The sequence below is a fragment of the Loxodonta africana genome, chromosome 12 (assembly GCF_030014295.1).
Source record: "Loxodonta africana isolate mLoxAfr1 chromosome 12, mLoxAfr1.hap2, whole genome shotgun sequence".
Classification (NCBI taxonomy): Eukaryota; Metazoa; Chordata; class Mammalia; order Proboscidea; family Elephantidae; genus Loxodonta; species Loxodonta africana.
This window is the reverse complement of record NC_087353.1, coordinates 21,961,278-21,980,087: the sequence shown is the minus strand read 5'-3', so window position 1 is coordinate 21,980,087 and position 18,810 is coordinate 21,961,278. Positions and strand designations below refer to the sequence as shown.

General features: G+C 35.1%; 1 protein-coding gene across 1 annotated transcript in view; it reads left to right on the top strand.

The window, feature by feature from the left end:
- Positions 1-18,810, top strand: part of ROCK2 (Rho associated coiled-coil containing protein kinase 2) — a 162,016-nt gene that overhangs the window by 114,010 nt on the left and 29,196 nt on the right. Inside the window, exons 7-17 of the mRNA XM_064295034.1 lie at positions 2,103-2,241; positions 4,371-4,462; positions 5,358-5,517; positions 7,052-7,112; positions 14,319-14,330; positions 15,874-15,953; positions 16,130-16,178; positions 16,917-17,052; positions 17,155-17,246; positions 17,644-17,890; positions 18,479-18,585. Of these exons, the coding sequence (XP_064151104.1) occupies positions 2,103-2,241; positions 4,371-4,462; positions 5,358-5,517; positions 7,052-7,112; positions 14,319-14,330; positions 15,874-15,953; positions 16,130-16,178; positions 16,917-17,052; positions 17,155-17,246; positions 17,644-17,890; positions 18,479-18,585 (1,175 nt within the window). The remainder of the gene's footprint in view (positions 1-2,102; positions 2,242-4,370; positions 4,463-5,357; positions 5,518-7,051; positions 7,113-14,318; positions 14,331-15,873; positions 15,954-16,129; positions 16,179-16,916; positions 17,053-17,154; positions 17,247-17,643; positions 17,891-18,478; positions 18,586-18,810) is intronic.

Here is an 18,810-nt window from a genome sequence, read left to right as displayed (position 1 = left end):
CATGATCTGCTTCTGAAAGGAAACAGCCTTGAAAACCCTATGGACTAGTTCTCCTCTGCACATAAAGGGTCGCCATGAGTTGGAATTGACTTGATGGCAACTAACAACAAAAACAAATAGAATTTTTAAACTGTATTTCTTCTGCTTACTTCTCATATAAATATTTGGTTTGTAATTCCACTGAAATGAGTCATAAATAGACTTATGGAGCATTTGACTACCAAGATAAATATGTTTTATAGTAATTCAGTTTTTAGAAAACTCAGGCAAATGTAATAATAAGATCTTCTATTTTGACCAAATCACAATTTGGAAAGGTCAGGTGTTTCAAAATTATTCTTTACATCATATATTTCATTCCTAAGATTTCCTATTCCAAGAACTAGGGTCACAAAGATACCTTCTGGCTGAGAAGCCAGTGACTGAATTACATGACTTGGGAATGAGCAAAGAAGGTGTAGCTAAATCTACTTTTTGAGGCAAGAATGGTAAGGTTAATGATGTTGTATGGATGACTTTAGTTGAGAAAATATTTTTTAAAAAATTGGAAAATTTATTTTCCGGATAGTCCTAAAATTGATAAATCTATAGTATGATAATAGAATATGTTTATTGGTTAAAACAAGCCCAGAAATTTTTGGCACATCCCAAATTTAAATAATAGTCATGGAACTTTTTGTGTGGCATAAAACGTCAATCGCTCTTTTGTAAATGTAGATCTTGTTATGCTTACTCTCATGTCAATAGTATGTTCTCTTTTGTTTTGGACCTTTGTAATGGGTCTCTTTGTACATATACATCATGTGTTCCCAGGTTGCTGTCTATTCTCCTCACCTCTGGCCTAATCTAATGATGCCTTAGATTCTATCTTGTAAACTTTTCGAAAATACAATATAATCTCTTATTTGCCTAGACTCTACTTCTAGAGATTCAGAGAATAATGTACTTTGGAGTAAATAATTTGGCTCATTTGAAGAGGCCATTTAAATTCCTGCTACTGTTTTCTACTCTCAGAACTGAATTTAGTAAATTTGAATGGCAATAATTTGCAGTATTAACTACCTGAATACACCATTTGAAGTTTTGAATCATTGGCTGAATTGGGGAAGCCTGGCTTGTGCTGAAACTGCTTGCAGTTGAGGCATACCAGCAGGGTCTTTAAACCTTTGTGGTTTTAAATGACTACTGGCCATAATACTGCCTTCAACTTTTTTTGTCTTTGTACTTGCTTTAGTGCCTCTTTGTCACCCATTAGTCAGCAGTGTTGAGAAACAAAGGAGCCCTGGTGGCACAGTGGTTAAGTGCTTAGCTTCTAGCTGAAAGATTGGTGGTTTGAACCCGCCAGCTGTTCTGTGGAAGAAAGATGTGGCAGTCTGCTTCCATAAAGACTACAACCCTGGAAACACAGTGGGGCAGTTCTGTTCTGTCCTAAAGGGTCACTATGAGTTGGAACTGACTTAACAGCAATGGGTTTATTGAGAAACAAATTTTTGCCCTTTTCGACTCTAGTTATGTGTCATCTTAGGCAAGTCATATGTCATGTCTGGACCGAGCTTTCTCATAAGTAAAATGATAGACTGGCTAACTCTTAGAGTGGCACTGTCTAGGCTATGATGAATGATAATGATTTATATCTGTGATGCTCAGTACAGTAGCTGCTAAGTACATCGAGCACTTTGAGTGTGGCTAGTGTGATTAATGAACTGAACTTTTCATTTTAATGAGTTTAATTTCAGTTACTACATGTGGCTAGTGGCTCCTGCTCTAGAGAGTAGTGTCAGTAGGCTGGCCCAGCTCAGGCATTCTAGGACTCCACTTAGTAATCTTTCTCTTGAATTTTTCAGTAAATTGTTCCCTTAAAAAAAAAAAAAAAAACTAGAGTTAGCATTGCTGTTATTTTGCTTTTAATGATTGATGGGTCAATAGTGTGGTTAAAATAATATAATCTTGGTGTGTGTGTGTTTTGACTTGAACTCCTTGTCTACAGACCGTTCATTCATTTTTATCCTTGAGACAAATTTAAAGAATATATTTAACTACTAGGTGAAAAGTTCCTAATTTGAATTTTCTTACACTTGATATCTTCCCTCTTGGAATTTTAGGGGATACTCCATTTTATGCAGATTCACTTGTGGGAACATATAGCAAAATTATGGATCATAAAAACTCACTGTGTTTCCCTGAAGATGCAGAAATTTCTAAACATGCGAAGAATCTCATCTGTGCCTTCTTAACAGATAGGTAATGCATGTTCATTTTCTTTGTAGAGAAGCCCTTTTCCTTACAAATTGTAGAAATGAAAGCATGCTTAACTCTTATTTACCTATGAAATGAATCAGTTTCTTTCTTTCATTATTCAAGTTGTAGTTAACTCTGGGTTAACTTTTTCCTACTGCTATGCCTGGTCTTGGGTTATGCTCGTCATTTTGTGTGTGTAGCCCAACTGTAATGTAACTGTAACCTTAACCCTCATGTCTAAAAGAGAAAAGCAGAACTTGATAAAGTAATGCACTTGAGAGAAATACATTTGTATTATTCACTTTTTACCATTTGAAGTGGTCAATCCATATTACTCTTGATTAACTTTTGATGGGATAAAGAACCCAGTGCCGTAGTACAGATAAATACTCAATAGATTTTAATCTTTTTTTTTTTTTTTTTAAATATTTTACTGTGTTTTCAGCGATTCAAATTCCTCTTCAACAATTTCTACACATACTGTTCCGTGACGTTGATTACATTAGATTTTAATCCTAAAAATTATTTGGGTTTGACTTGGGGATGCTTCTTTCCCAACCCTTTTTTATTTACATTTGAATATTAGTGAGTCTGATCTGGAAATTTTACATTTTTTTAAAACAAAGTAGAGAACAAGATTGTGAAAACCTACCTCCAAAAGAAAAACTTGAAAGCTATTCAGTTTTTATTCCATGGCCTTTCTATTCAGTTCTTTTCCAGTTTCCCATTTTATGTTTGTGATAGGAGTTATTATATCAGAGGACTTTTGGAAAATTGTTTAATCTTCTGGGAACAGATTTTAATCACCCATAAAACGATGGAATCAGATTAGAGAACTGAGGGCATTTCTAGTTCTGAAATACCATAGTTCTTAGTGCACCATATTGTTTGTCAGCCAGTTGTTGTAAACAGTACTGTAGTGGATATTGCCATATATTCATCTTTGTACAATTTTTATAAGGTTAAATCTTTAAGATGGAATTCTGGGATGCACTTTTTAAAATTGATTGATGTTGCATAATTGACCCCCAGAGAAGTTACACCAGTGTATGTTTCTATTAACAGTTAATCGTTTTCCTCACTCTAATCAAATTGAATATTACAAGTTTTTTTTTTCCCCTCTGAGGAAAGAAAAGTTACTTTATCTTTCTTCTTTAGAAAAGCTAACCATTTTTATATGTTTATCAATAATTTGTAGACTAAATGAACAATATATGCCGTTAAACTCAAAACAAAACTTGTATAATGTTTGCTTTTGGAGAAAAGATGGAAGGGTGGTACTATAAAATCAAAATTTGTGCTGAATGGCAGATTATAAAACAGGTTGTTGTGTCCGTTAGTGAAAGGGCTATTATTCATTAAAGGTTTGCTTTAACAATTTTTTAGGAGGGAAACAGCCTTAGGAATGATTGTAGGTGGAGAACCGATGTTTTGAAAGTAATGTAATGCCATAAATGTGGCCAGGAGCACTTCCCTCTAACATCTACAGGTTTTCCTGTTTATATTAAACATAGCCCCAGGGGTATATATAAAACAGATGGTCTCTATTTCTGTACAATCTTCATAGAAGACTCACAAGGTCAAAATGTGGAATTCTTAGTAATGTTTTTCTTGTATTCAGAATGACCATTTTAATATACAGATACATAGATATAATTTATCAGAGTAAATATGGAAAGTTTCAAACATAATGAGTTTTTTCTTTTTAAAGAACAAGAGAGATTTTTAGAATTTTTTATTAGAGAGGTTTTAAATAACTCTTCTGTGCCAAAAGTTAGACTTCTAATCGTTTATGCCCTAAAGTTGGTCATGTGGTTATGGCACATATAGATAATTTTTTATTTAAAGTCTTTTATGTGTACTTTTTTTGGACACAAACTGTGGGTGGAAATAGATTTCACTTTCCATGGTAATTACCTGTACATCACAGTCTTCTTAATCTAACTAATGATATCACATACTGTGAAATTGGGACTGCTTATTTTTGAGAAACATTTAAGCTGAAGCTTTTTATAAAAATATCCCAGGTTTGTTTGCGATCCTTATTTTTATTTAATTGTTAAGGTGAGAGTTATATGTATTTTTTCATAATCTTATTTTTTATAATACAACCTTTAACTGCATTTGTTTAGGGAGGTACGACTTGGGAGAAATGGGGTAGAAGAAATCAAGCAACATCATTTCTTTAAGAATGATCAATGGAATTGGGATAACATAAGAGAAAGTAAGTCAGTAAATTTAAACATTTCTGTTCCATCACATTTTAAATCTCATAAATTGACTCCTCTTTTGAATTAGCAAGAATATTTGGTATACTTAATGCTAACTCATTGTTGGAAACCCTGGTAGCATAGTGGTTAAGAACTACGGCCGCTAACCAAAAGGTCAGCAGTTCTAATCCACCCTGCACTCCTTGGAAACCGTATGGGGCAGTTCTACTCTGTCCTATAGGGTCGCTATGAGTTGGAATCGACTCGATGGCAACGAATTTGGTTTTTTTGGTAACTCATTTTTAAATTGAGAGATTTCATTTCACATTTCTGTGGCAATATTTATAACTAATATTTCCTTAAATTTTAACAAAGTAATATATATATATTAGCAGTATTTCTCAATATTTCCATAATAGGCATTAAACATTTTTTAATTTGTTAAGTTTTGTGGATCTTGATAATTTTCAGAATGAGAAATAATTCTGATTAATCAACAGTTAATTATTTATGGTGACCGTACTCTGTGGTGAACATTAGAGTTACATGGTAATTCATATTTACTTTATGTGTATTTGACACTGATTTATATTAAGGGTAAGAAATATTTCCACTTAAAGAATGTAGAAAACTGAAGGTTCTAAGTAATGTATGTGTAAGGTATTGCTGCTTGTAATTTTAACACCTACAATATTATATTGCTACCTTGTTTAATTGATTTATCTATGTTTAAAACTGGTCTAATGCAATAAAATACTTAAAAACTTTATTCTTTGAAATGATATTTTCTTTGAAAATATGTCAGCTGTTATTGTATGTAGAATTGCTGTATCATGGGAAATGGAATGGGTGGTTTATATCTTGTATTTCGATTATGAATGAAATAATTCATTTCTTTTATTTCAATAGCTGCAGCTCCTGTAGTACCTGAACTCAGCAGTGACATAGACAGCAGCAATTTTGATGACATCGAAGATGATAAAGGAGATGTAGAAACCTTTCCAATTCCTAAAGCTTTTGTGGGAAATCAGCTGCCTTTTATAGGATTTACCTACTATAGAGAAAATTTGTATGTGATTCATTTGTTAAATTTTTATTATTTTCAGAATCTAGTTATAAAGAGATGCTTTATTTCTAGATTCTAGGTTATAGAAGATGAAGTGTTAATTTGTTTTAAATTTTGAGATTTTTCAAAAGGACTGTTAGGAGAGTTATTTTTCATTTTATTTCATTATTTTCTTAATGTTCTATAAATTTGCCAAATGAATGCAAGGCGCTGTTGCATATTCTTTGGGGGATATAGAGTAAGACCAAATACCTGCCTTTGAAGGGTCTTATCGTTTAATGAAGGATATAAAATAATTATATAGTCATAAAGAAGAGTAGAATAATTCTTGTCATAACAAAAGTACCAAAAGATATCTGAGATGTTTCAAAAGAAATAAAAGTCACATCTCTTTTGGGTAAGGATAAGGAAACGTCAGGTAAGACCTCGGGGAGGAGATAGCATTTAGCTGAATCCAAAGATAAAGGATTTTGACTGGTGGAGAGGTGGGGAAACTAGGGGAGAGTTGTGGAGAGAGAAAGTAGTGGAAACAAAACTTTGGGATAAAGGCAGAATAGTGCAGTCCAGTAGGGCTCAAGCATAGGATATGTGCTACTGTATTGTGACCATTTGGAGGATTTGATTAAGACTACGATTATCTTGCCTGTAATCCTTGCTTCTAGCACAGGACTTGGCACATGGTCATTGAATAAATATTGGTCAGATGAAGTGAGTATTGGACGTAAAATTAAAACATAGTTTGGAGTTGGAGTTCAAGGGAAGAAAAATGCAATGTAGTTTTTATATGTAATGCTAGAGGACTTTTGACTTTATTTGACAGGCAGTAAGGAGCCACTGACAGCTGTTAAATAGTTGAATGAAGCATTAAAGACATTTGAAAAACATATATTTGGGAAACTTTTGGTATATTTATATATATAATGATTAGGGTGACTACCCATCACAGTTTGCCAAGGACCGAGGGGTTTCCTGGGACATGGGACTTCAGGTGCTAAAACGGAAAAATCCCAGGCAAATTGGAATGAGTTGGTCATCCTAATAATGATAGTGTTCTAAAAACTATAGTAATGCTGGCCAAAATGAAAAGATCAGGACCAGGAGAAATCAAGCAAGTTCTAGGCAGTGAGGAAAGATTCAGTTGAGAGAGAAAAACTGATACTAAGTAGAAGCATTAAGAGATCAAGAGATAGTATCCTTGGAAAGGAGAAGCAAGATGTCTCTAGAAGGGGAAGAAGAATAGTTACAGAAACTCAAAACGAGTTGAAGACTTATTTTAGTGATTCCAGTGTTAACAAAGTTAAAGACTAGATCAGCTGAAAAGAGTGAGAGGCAAGAAAGACAACATTTCAGATTATTGAAAATGGCATAAATGTCTATAGGAAAAGTATTGTGTTCTTTAAAATACATTGAAATGTAAAGAAAGACAAATCTCCATGGTTGAACTTTAATTCTGAGAATAACTTGGTTGAATGAGACTGAGAAAAATTGATTAAAATGGCATGATGCAAAATAATTTACTTCCTCCTGTTTCTTTTAGGTTGTTAAGTGATTCTCCATCTTGTAGAGAAAATGATTCAGTGCAGTCAAGGAAAAATGAAGTATGTATAAATGAAGTATGTATAAATAACTACTTTAGTTATTTTAGTCACGTGTTCAAATATTTTAGTAATACCCATGTAGAAGAACATGTTCATTTGATGTTACTTTTTGAATTATTAGGTGACGTTGCTGGTTGCAATTCGGTTTCGCATAATGTTGAAAAAATTCATTTATTTGATAACTGTTGTTTTGCAAGACACAATGACTAGTGAAAAGATGAATTACACATGGCTTTAAGCTTTTTTCTTAGTTTAATAGCACAAGTGATAGAATAGTTTCATAAACAGGTACAATACCAGTCAGAAATTTTTATAATCTTAGTGCTATAAAAGAATACAGATACTAAGCTGTAAGGGTACATGGATTAGAGATTCAAATTCTTTATGAAGTAATACAAAGGATAATTTTATCGAACTGTCATGTTATTTTGTGACTCTTATAGTTTATAATTACTGGTGCTTGGAATGCGAAAATTGCAAAGAAAGAGACATCAGTAATTGGAAAATATAGCCTTGGTGATAGAAACGACACCAAGATCGCATGATAGAATTTTGCAAGACCAACGACATCTTCATTACAAATACTTTTTCAACAACATGAACAGCGTCTATAAACATGGACTTCGATGGATGGAATGCACAGGAATCAAATTGAATATATCTGTGCAGAGAGGTGATGAAAAAGCTCAAAATCATCAGTCAGAACAAGGCCAGGGCTGGCTGTGGAACAGACCATCAGTTGCTCATATGTAAGTTCAAGTTGAAGCTAAAGAAAATTAAAACAAGTCCACAAAGAGCCAAAATACAACCTTGCGTGTATCCCACCTGAATTTATTTATTTATTTATTTATTTTAAAGTAAAAAGAAAGTTTTATTTGGCATATGTTCAAAAAGGCAAAAGTTGAAAACTGGACAGGCATGCTGCCAGAGCTAATGTCTGCCCGAATTCAGAGAAGATTACAGAATAGGCAAGAATGGGAAAATGGACAAGCGTACTGCCACAGCCATGTCTGCCTGAGTCCAAGGAATGGTACAGAATAAACAAGAATGGGAAAACGGACAAGCGCGCTGCCCCAACCATGTCTGCTCGAGTCAGAAGGACATTACAGAGTCATCAGTTTATATTAATGCTACAAAATGGGCAAAACCGTTGAAAGCTTCACCTTTTCACAGACTGGCCAGAAACTGTGACCCTACATTTTGAATTGTCCCTCTTAACAATCACTGGTACAGGTTTCAGTAACTTTCAGTAAGGGCAGTCAGGAGCGTCTTCTTGGCCCAACAAATTTGCCATTCACTAAATGCTAATAGAAAAAGATAAAAGTGAAAAGTCTTTTGTGTTCTGTTAGATTGGCTTAAGTGAAAGGTTCCCTAAAAGATACTTTCCAAGATAATTTTAGCTATTGTCTTTATACCTAGGGCCTAGTTGATGTGTCCTTGTGAGTCCTTGTGAGCCCAGCCCCAGCTGGGTCACACTGTCTATGCTCAAGGACAGGGAATAATGACTCCAATATTATTTCCTAAATCATTTCTTCCTTTTGATCAGAGATTGGAGATAACACATCGATGATCAATACCTGGACTTAGTTAAGCTCCTAGATGGTGACCATGACAGATTCTTTAAACTCATGGTGCTGATTTTCCACCAGATACCATCTGGTTCTTCACTAGAATCTTAAGCAAGGACATTCTCATCAGCCGCATTGCCAGGAGTGAGCAGACTCTGCGTGCATCAACATTTTAGCCTAAGGCCTTCTTTTGCCTAATATTATTAGGATGCAGACTAAGAATATTACTATACCTTGCAGTAATGATCTATCCCATGTACTTATGCCTGATAATGACAAACGAAATAAATCTGGTGTTTATAAGGGTGTTACAGCATGTAACGGAGTAGCTTGCTGTCCAATTTTATGTATATCTTCTCACCTTGGCTAATAAGGTCAGAGATCGCTGTTGTGTTTCCATCCCACTAGCAACTTTATCTGCTGTTTGTCCCATAGTGATTAATAAATATTTAAAAGATTTCTACAGTTCAACTCTACCATAAATAGGAATTGAAGCTACCAACCACGCCCTGAGTGTTGGACCAACGGGCTCTCTTCTGACTCTCATTTTACAGTGGGTAACAATGTAACATTACCTTTCTAATATTTACTAGCAGCATTAGTATGAATATCTAAAGGTAATCCTTAGGCTCTCAAAGTGCACACTGCCTGTGCATTCACCAGGAGTCTAAACAAGAGATTGCCCACATAAATACACTGTCAGTTGGAAAAGGATCATCTAAACTGGTTTAGTTGAATCTACCGCATAAAAACATACATCCACAAAGCACACAAAGTTTATCTGGAGAAAATAGAAGGTATAGAAAAATTTACATATGACAAACCATTTTCCATTAAAGAATACATGATTAGCATGGTAATACAGGATGGACTTCTCCTGTAGAAGGTCTTCAGTTAATCTCTTTAAGACATACTAAGTGTTCTTCTCTAGGGCAAGCTGCTGCTCCTTGGTTTACCTATTGACAGTCATGGGTCACTTTCTCACCAGCAGAAATGGAGTCTAAGACAAAGTGGAGGCTAAGCCAGGAGGTCGATCTCTTCTGAGAACTTATTTTCTTTAAGACACATAATTTTCTGTATAGCAAGAGGGTGAGAGTTTGATTACAGACAATAGACAGGTATTTCAAGACATTGCCTTGAAGACTAATTAAACCAATTACTGATTTAGACTAAGCATAACTCCCAGTCTGATCTTTGAAGTCATTTTCACAAAACAGACTGAATGCTTTAAGAAAAGCACAATGCCCAGCACAAAAGGGTCTTACTAGTTTATCTGAACTATTGTTTGACTCAAAGTGGCTTCAGGAATCAGTTTTTTTCCTCAAAGCTCGAAGCCCTTGTGGGTTGCCCCAACCTCCATGAAAGCCAGAAATCTGGATTCCAGGAGAATTACATACAGCTTTCTCATGGTTGCCTCCTTTGGATCTTGATCTTGTTAGAGAATCTTTGATCAGAAATGCTCAATAAATGGTAATTAGGTACCATCTGGTTTTTCAGATACCAAGCATCCTATAGTGAACTATGAAATAGAATAGGAACACTAACAATAATATTAGGCCAGTTGTCGGACATTGAAACCATGACTCTAAGGTCTTTGAACCAGGAAACATCTCATGAGGTGTTTGTCTATACATAAGCAGCATCAGTTATGGCTTTTCATGTGCCTCAGCAGCGACCACATTCTCTAAAACCTCAGATTGAGTGTTAATATAAACACAGCAACATTTATCTATTAAGACATAAAACTGTTCCTTGAGAGAACTAATAGGAAATCTAATGATGTTCTGTTTTGTAAAATCATATCTCAAATTTCAGACACTTCTCTGGTTATGATATTTACAGCTTTGCTAAGTTTATCAACAGGAACTCCTAATTCGAGAGTTACAATATCTTACTAACCCATTAGTTAGATAATTTAGAAGAGGAAAATGGTTTCTTATATCCAGAAAGGAGAACATTAAAACATTTCTTATTTCCAGAAAGAAAGACCTTAAACATCAGCAGTATTCCCACAGAAAACACATAGTATCCTTTCGTTTACTCAGTCTTATATATAGTTAATTTCTGCTCCATGTGATTCTGGATCAGCTATAGTCTGCGGACCCATCAGCTTCTGCATAGGAGTTTTGGAAATCTTGATTGAGTCTAGTCATAGTTCTTTTTCCAAGTTCAATATAGTGCATCTTTTTTGTTGAGGTATTCTGGTCAAGCATTTTCAGGAAATCAGCAAAGTAAAAACTTATCTGGACTTAGTCGAACTCCTAGATGGCGACCATGGTAGGTTCTTTAAACTCACAGTACTGGTTTTCCACCGGATACCATCTGGTTCTTCACCAGGTTATTAAGACATTCTCATCAATCACATTGCTGGGAGTGAGCAGACTTAATGTACATGAGCATCTTAGCCCAAGGCCTTCTTTCGCTCAGTCTTATGTAGTTAATTTCTGTTCCACTTGATTCTGGATCAGCCACGGTTTGTGAACCCATCAGCTTCTGCGTATGAGTTCTGGAAATCTTGACTGAGTTTAGTCACAGTTCTTTTCACAAGTCCAATATAGTTCATCTTTTTGTTGAGATATTTAACTTGCAGAGCTTCAGATAGGGGAATATTAGACCTTTTGACAAAACCTGAGCATCAAGCAAATTTCCCTCTAATGTTTTAAATGTTTGAATCCAGACCTAAACTGCAGTTTACCTAAAGAGTTACCAAATGTCACTCTTAGCCAAATGATCAAACAAAAATCTGGGAAAGATTCTCCTTAATCAACCCCCAGGTTTTTCAAACAAATATGCCAAACAAAGCTTAAGAAAACATGAGAAAGAGAACAAAAAGAATAAGCAAAGGGTCATTTTCTAAGAGCACTCACCCAGTCAGTGTCAAAGGGACATGGAATGGGAACACGTGGGTCTAGAAGATAGGACTTCATTTTGCCGGCTTCTGGTCCACAGTCCAGCTCTCCTTGAGTTCGACTGGATTCATAGCTTCAGAAATCCTTGACGACTATGCCATTAACTGTTGTAAGATAAAAAACATCACAAAGTTTAGTAAAGCAAAAAGCAAGTTTTGTTCAGCATATATTCAAAAAAGACTAAAGTTGAAAAGTGGACAAGGATGCTACCAGAGCTAATGTCTGCCCAAACCCAGAGAATATTACAGAATAGGAAGAACAGGAAAACAGACAAACATGCTGCCACAGCCATGTCTGCCCGAGTCCCTCCCACCTGAATTTAGAGACCATCTCAAGAATAGATTTGACACATTGAACACTAATGACTGAAGACCAGATGAGTTGTGGGGTGATATCAAGGACATCAGACATGAAGAAAGCAAATGGTCATTAAAAAGGAGAGAAAGAAAAGACCAAAATGAATGTCAGAAGAGACCCTGAAACTTGCTGTTGAATGTCCCGTAGCTAAAATGAATGGAAGAGATGATGAACTAAAAAGCCAAACAGAAGATTTCAAAGGGCAGCTCGAGAAGACGAGGTAAAGTATAATAATGGAATGTGCAAAGTCCTGGAGTTAGAAAACCAAAAGGGAAGAACATGCTCAGCATTTTTCAAGCTGAAAGAACTGAAGAAATAATTCAAGCCTTGAGTTGCAATATTGAAGGATTCTGTGGTCAAAATATTGAACGGTGCAGGAAGCATCAAAAGGAGATGGAGTACACAGTCATTGTACCAAAAAGAATTGATTGATGTTCCACCATTTTAGGAGGTAGCGTATGATAAACAACCAGTGGTATTGAAGGAAGAAATTTAAGCTGCACTGAAGGCATCAGTGAAAAACAAGGCTTCGGGAATTGAAGAAATACCAGTTGAGATGTTTCAACAAATTGATGAAATATTGGAAGTGCTCACTTGTCTATGCCGAGAAATTTGGAAGACAGCTACCTGGCCAACTGACTGGAAGAGATCCATATTTTTGTCCATTCCAGAGAAAGGTGATCCAACTAAATGTGGAAATTATCGAACAATGTCATTACTATAACATGCAAATAAAATTTTGCTGAAGATAATTCAGAAATGGTTCCAGCAGTACATCGACAGGGAACTGCCAGAAATTCAAGCCAGATTCAAAAGAGGGCACGGAATGAGGGATATCATTGCTGATGTCACATGGACCTTAGCTGAAAGCAGAGAATACCAGAAAGATGTTTACCTGTGTTTTGTGCCTGTGCAAAAGCATTTGACTGTGTAGATCATAACAAATTATGGATAACACTGCAAAGCATGGGAATTCCAGAACACTTAATTGTGCTCATGAGCAACCTGTACATATATCAGGAAGCAGTTGATCAAAATGAACAAGGGCATACTGCATGGTTTAAAATCAGGAAAGGTGTGTTTCAGGGTTGAATCCTTTCACCATACTTATTCAGCCTGTATGCTGAGCAGATAATCCAAGAAGTTGGACTGTATTAAGAAGAATGGGGCATCAGAATTGAAGGAAGACACGTTATCAACCTGTGATATGCAGATGACTCAACCCTGCTTGCTGAAAGTGAAGAGGACTAGAAGCACTTGCTAAACCCAAAAAACCCGCTGCCGTCGAGTCGATTCCAACTCACAGCAACCCTATAGGACACAGTAGAACTGCCCCATAGGGTTTCCAGGGAGTGCCTGGTGGATTCAAACTGCCACCCGTTAGTTAGCAGCCATAGCTCTTAACTACTACACCACCAGCGTTTATGAAGTACTTACTGATGAAGGTCGAAGACTACAGCCTTCAGTAGGGATTGTACCTCAACATAAAGAAAACAAAAATTCTCACAACTGGACCAATAAGTAATATCATGATAAACATCAAATAAACAATTATGATAAAAATTGAAGTTGTCAAGGATTTCATTTTACTTGAATCCAGAATCAATGCCCATGGAAGCAGCAGTCAAGAAATTAAATGATGTATTCCTTTGGGCAAATCTGCTGCAAAAAGCCCTCTTCAAAGTGTTAAAAAAAAAAAAAAAAAGGCACTTTGAGGACTAAGGTGCGCCTGACCCAAGTCATGATTTTTTCAGTCACCTCATATGCATGCAAAACTGGACAATGAATAAGGAAGACTGAAGAAGAATTGATGCCTTTTAATAATGGTGTTGGCGAAGAATATTGACTGTACCATGGACTGCCAGAAAAATGAACACTTCTGTCTTAGAAGAAGTACAGCCAGAATGCTCCTTAGAGTGACAATGGTGAGACTTCTTCTCATGTACTTTGGACATGTTATCAGGAGGGCCCAGTCTCTGAAGAAGGATATCATGCTTGATAAAGTAGAGTATCAGCAAAAAAGAAGACCCTCAATGAGATGAATTGACACAGTGGCTGCAACAGTGGGCTCAAGCATAGGAAAGATTGTGATCATGGTGCAGGGCTGAGCGGTGTGTTTTTCTGTTATATGTAGGGTCGCTATGAGTTGGAACTGACTCGATGGCACCTAACAACAACAACCACAAAAACAACAACAATAATTCATAGTTACATATAAAGCTAAATCATAGATAAAGGAGAATGCTAAATGTTTTTCCCTTCAATGTTTGGAAAACTAAAAACATAGGTTGGAAAATTGGTATAATTTGTGTTTTAGAAATTTTAAGAAACAGCAAGCATTTTAATTTTTTTTGTTTTTGTTTTTTTAACAGGAAAGTCAAGAGGTATGCTGATGTTTTCAAATGTGTTGAAAAACTGAGAAATACTCATCACTCTAGCAGTGCTTAAAATATAGTCATATTCCATCTAGCATTTGGAGTACTACATCTACCAAGCAAGACGTTCCCAACCATTTTTCTACCAAGTATCCCTTTTATTATTACTCCTGTGGATCTGTTGTTTAAAATATGTATTATATAATTCTCTTGTGTTTTTTAATCTGAGGATGTATAACTGTCAGCAAGAGCTTCTGATTGGCATGTGATAGCTAATACGATCACATTACTAATGCAATATCAAGCAAAAGCAATTAAACTTGACTAGCTCATTAACTAAGGAGCCGTGGTGGTGCAAATAATTAGGTGCTTGACTCCTAACTGAAAGGTTGGCGGTTGAACCCAGCGGCCTCTGGGGAGAAAGACTTGAGAGAGCTCCTGGAAAGATCACAGCCTAGGAAACCCTGTGAGGCAGTTCTGCTCTATCACATGGGGTTGCTAGGAGTCAGAATCACCTTGATAGCACATAACAACGACAACTCATTAACTTGTCTATTCTTATTATGGAAAGATACAGTTTTACTTAAGATATACGAAATATTTAAAAACTGTGGTGAACTTAATCACTAGAAAGAGTAGTGGAAACAGCACTGGTGTTGGAGTCTGATAGAATTGGGTTGATTTTGGCACTGACATTTTTTAGATCTGCTGTGTTGGCCCAGTTAGTCATCCTTTTTGGAATTTCAGTATCTTTGTCTAGTAGATACAGTGCTATCATTTTCTTATGGTTTTTGTTAGAATTCATGAGACAACATTTGTAAAGTGCTTAATACTGTACCTTACATACAACTTGAAATCATAAAATTTAAATCCTTTATAAAGGTAATAATGTTCCAAGAAAAGATTATTTAAGTTTCTGTAATTTTAGTTTGTTTAAACACCTACATAGCTAGGCAAAGTTACTAAGGAGGTATTTGTAGTTAATTAGCTATAATTTATTCAAAAGAGTTTTTGATTACAACTCTCTTCAAAGTATTACGCCAGGAAGTATTGTGTTGTTGTTAGTTACCGTTGAGTTGGCCCCTACTCATGGTGACTTTATGATAGAAGAAGAGTTTAGCTTCTTATTTTTAAGAAGAGTAAAATAATTTTGAGTGTGTACAGCCACATATTCTGTATATTTGCTTCAGATGTTGAGTTTTTTATCTTCATCTTGTAAGTACAAATAGTGGCAGTATTTTCAAATAGTCTATTGAAAAGCACAGTGAAAGATACCAGAGATTGTATCCTTTATAAAGAATTTAAAACTCAGTGTCATTGAAAAATTCTCATTCATAAATTCGCCTAAATGTGTTCATATATACATGTGTGATGTGATAGGGAAAAAGCAAGAGATGGAGTGTTTGTTTCCCCTTCTGTCAAGAAAAGTATTAAAAAGGTCGAGATGCTATCGTTGTAGAGGAAATTATATTAAGTTAAAAGACAAAAGAAGCTTATCATGGTTTTCTTCAAGTATCAAAATTTATGATTATAGTTTCTTGTTTTCTGACAGATTCAGAAAAAACTCTACACATTAGAAGAACACCTTAGCAATGAAATTCAAGCCAAAGAGGAACTAGAGCACAAGTGCAAGTATGTTTTAAAGACAATTAAATATTATATTTAAAATTTAAAAATCATAAGTTTGATAACTAAAAAGGGAGAGTTACAAAGTAATTAAACAATTATTTAAAAATTGATATTTTAAATTATTTAAAATCTGTATTGTAAATTAGGAGTTATTTACTGTTTCTTTTGAAATTCTTTAGATCTGTTAATACTCGTCTAGAGAAAATAACAAAGGAGCTAGAAGAAGAGGTAAAGCTGCTCCATGATTTCATTAACAATTTTGTTAATAAAAATTTCTGATGTCTCATTTACCCACAGAGTTCTCTTAGTCCCATGGTAATTCATGTCTCAATACATAGTAAAACCTGTCTTATAGCATTGGTGGACAGCATTAAAATTGTAAGATAACAATGTTATAATAGGCTTCATTCTGTTATGTTTTCATAAAACTTAATTTAGTATGTGTAGGAATTTCATATCTATTTCATAATATGGAAACCCTGGGGGCATAATGGTTAAGTTCTACAGCTCTTAAGCAAGAGGTTGGCAGTTCGAATCCACCAGGCGCTCCCTGGAAACTCTACAGGGCAGTTCTACTCTGTCCTATAGGGTCACTCTGAGTCGGAATCGACTTGACAGCAGTGGGTTTGGTTTTGGATTATTTCATAATATAATGATGGTTTAAAAACAGAAAGTTACCATTGTTTCTTTTTTTTTAAATACTAGTCATAACATTTTAGACCTGTAATTAGTATTAAATAATGATTGTTCAGTGGTGATGGAAAATTATAGAAAGTTTGACTTTTATGATCTTGATTATTTGAGTAGTCTGCTATTTTAAAAACGTGGAGAAAATTATTGTAATTTTAACAGGAAAACAATTTGTTTTTTTTTTTAAGGTCTTTTGCATGTTTGAAATAACTCAGATTTTTTAATTTGCTTTTTATACATACTTTCTTTTGATCATAACCTTAAGTATTATTTTAGGTTACCTTAAGGAAAAATGTGGAATCATCATTAAGACAATTAGAAAGAGAAAAGGCACTTCTTCAGCACAAAAATGCAGAATATCAGCGGAAAGCTGACTATGAAGCAGAGAAGAAACGAAATCTGGAAAATGATGGTTTGTGATGTAGAATATTAAATGCTTATGAAGAAAAAAATTAACTGGTGTGTGTGTGTGTATGTATGTTGCAGCCTGCCACTGAAATGCTTTTTATCATAGTTAACAGCTTAAAAGATCAACTTGAAGAACTGAAAAAAAGAAATCAAAACTCTCAAATATCCACTGAGAAAGTGAATCAACTCCAGAAACAAGTAGGTTGATCTCAAATCATAAAAAGGATATTGGATTTTATTTAGGACTGCCTGTTTTAATGGAAACCCTGGTGGCGTAGTGGTTAAGTGCCACAGCTGCTAACCAAGAGGTCAGCAGTTCAGATCCTCCAGGCGCCCCTTGGAAACTCTGTGGGGCAGTTCTACTCTGTCCTATAGGGTTGTTATGAGTCGGAATTGACTCGTCGGCAGTGAATTTGGTTGGGGTTTTTTTGGTTAGTTCTAATTGGCAGTGTTATAAAAGGTCTTTGTAATTTTAGAGAAAAATCCTTAGAAAGATATTTAAAATTTTTTGTTTATTTTAGATTGTTTGTAATGTGCTAATAAGTTGAAGTATTTACATATACCTGTGTTTGTTTGATTTTTAATGGAATAACAGCTGGATGAAACCAATGCTTTGCTGCGAACAGAATCTGATACTGCAGCTCGGTTAAGGAAAACCCAGGCCGAAAGTTCAAAACAGATTCAGCAGCTCGAATCTAATAATAGAGATCTACAGGATAAAAACTGCATGCTGGAGACTGCCAAATTAAAACTTGAAAAGGAATTTATCAATCTTCAATCAGCCCTAGAATCTGAAAGGAGAGACCGAACCCATGGATCAGAGATAATTAGTGATTTACAAGGTAGTAAAGTAGAGATTGCACTTGAATTAATCTTGAAAACTCCTATTTTTAGAATAACTTTAGATAATGGAGAATGAACTACAGTAGCACTTACTCACATGTACTACGCTTACGTAAAGTTGGAAACCCTGGTGGTGTAGTACTTAAGTGCTACGGCTCCTAACCAAAGGGTTGGCAGTTCAAATCTGCCAGGCGCTCCTTAGAAACTCTATGGGGCAATTCTCCTCTGTCTTATAGGGTCACTGTGAGTCGGAATCGACTCGATGGCGCTGGATTTGTTTTTTTTTGGTTGGTATGTAAAGTTTTATATAAAGTTAGAATATTCGCAATATATTGATACAAAATTTTGTGAACAAATGATTTACTTTCAAACAGTATAAAATATTTTAAGTATCAAACACCTCTGTGGTAGAGTGTAAGTCCCAGTTGAATTAACTGAGAAGCATTGTACTAACAGTTATAAAACTCTCAAACTCTTGCTTGTAAATAACAGCTCCAAGGTATGAGGTGGCTTCCAAATTTTTACTCTTAATTGAATGCATATACCTTGTGGATTCATTGTTTTTTAAAAAATGTTATGATTTTTAGGTAGAATATCTGGCCTAGAAGAAGACTTAAAGAATGGCAAAATCTTATTAGCAAAAGTAGAGATGGAGAAGAGACAACTACAAGAAAGATTCACTGATTTGGAAAAGGTAAAACATATTACATTTTATATTTTTGTGTAAGAAAATGACAGTAGAGTTTCAGATTGTGGAAAAATTATTCTAAAATAAAGGAAATCAGTGACTGGAATATTTCCACATAATCATGAATTCTTTCATATTTATGCTTGGTTGTGTCGTCTAGCAACCATTACTATACTTAGATGCTTGTTCGGGAAAGGACTGTTTTGGAGTGTGTATTATGAGAATGCTTTT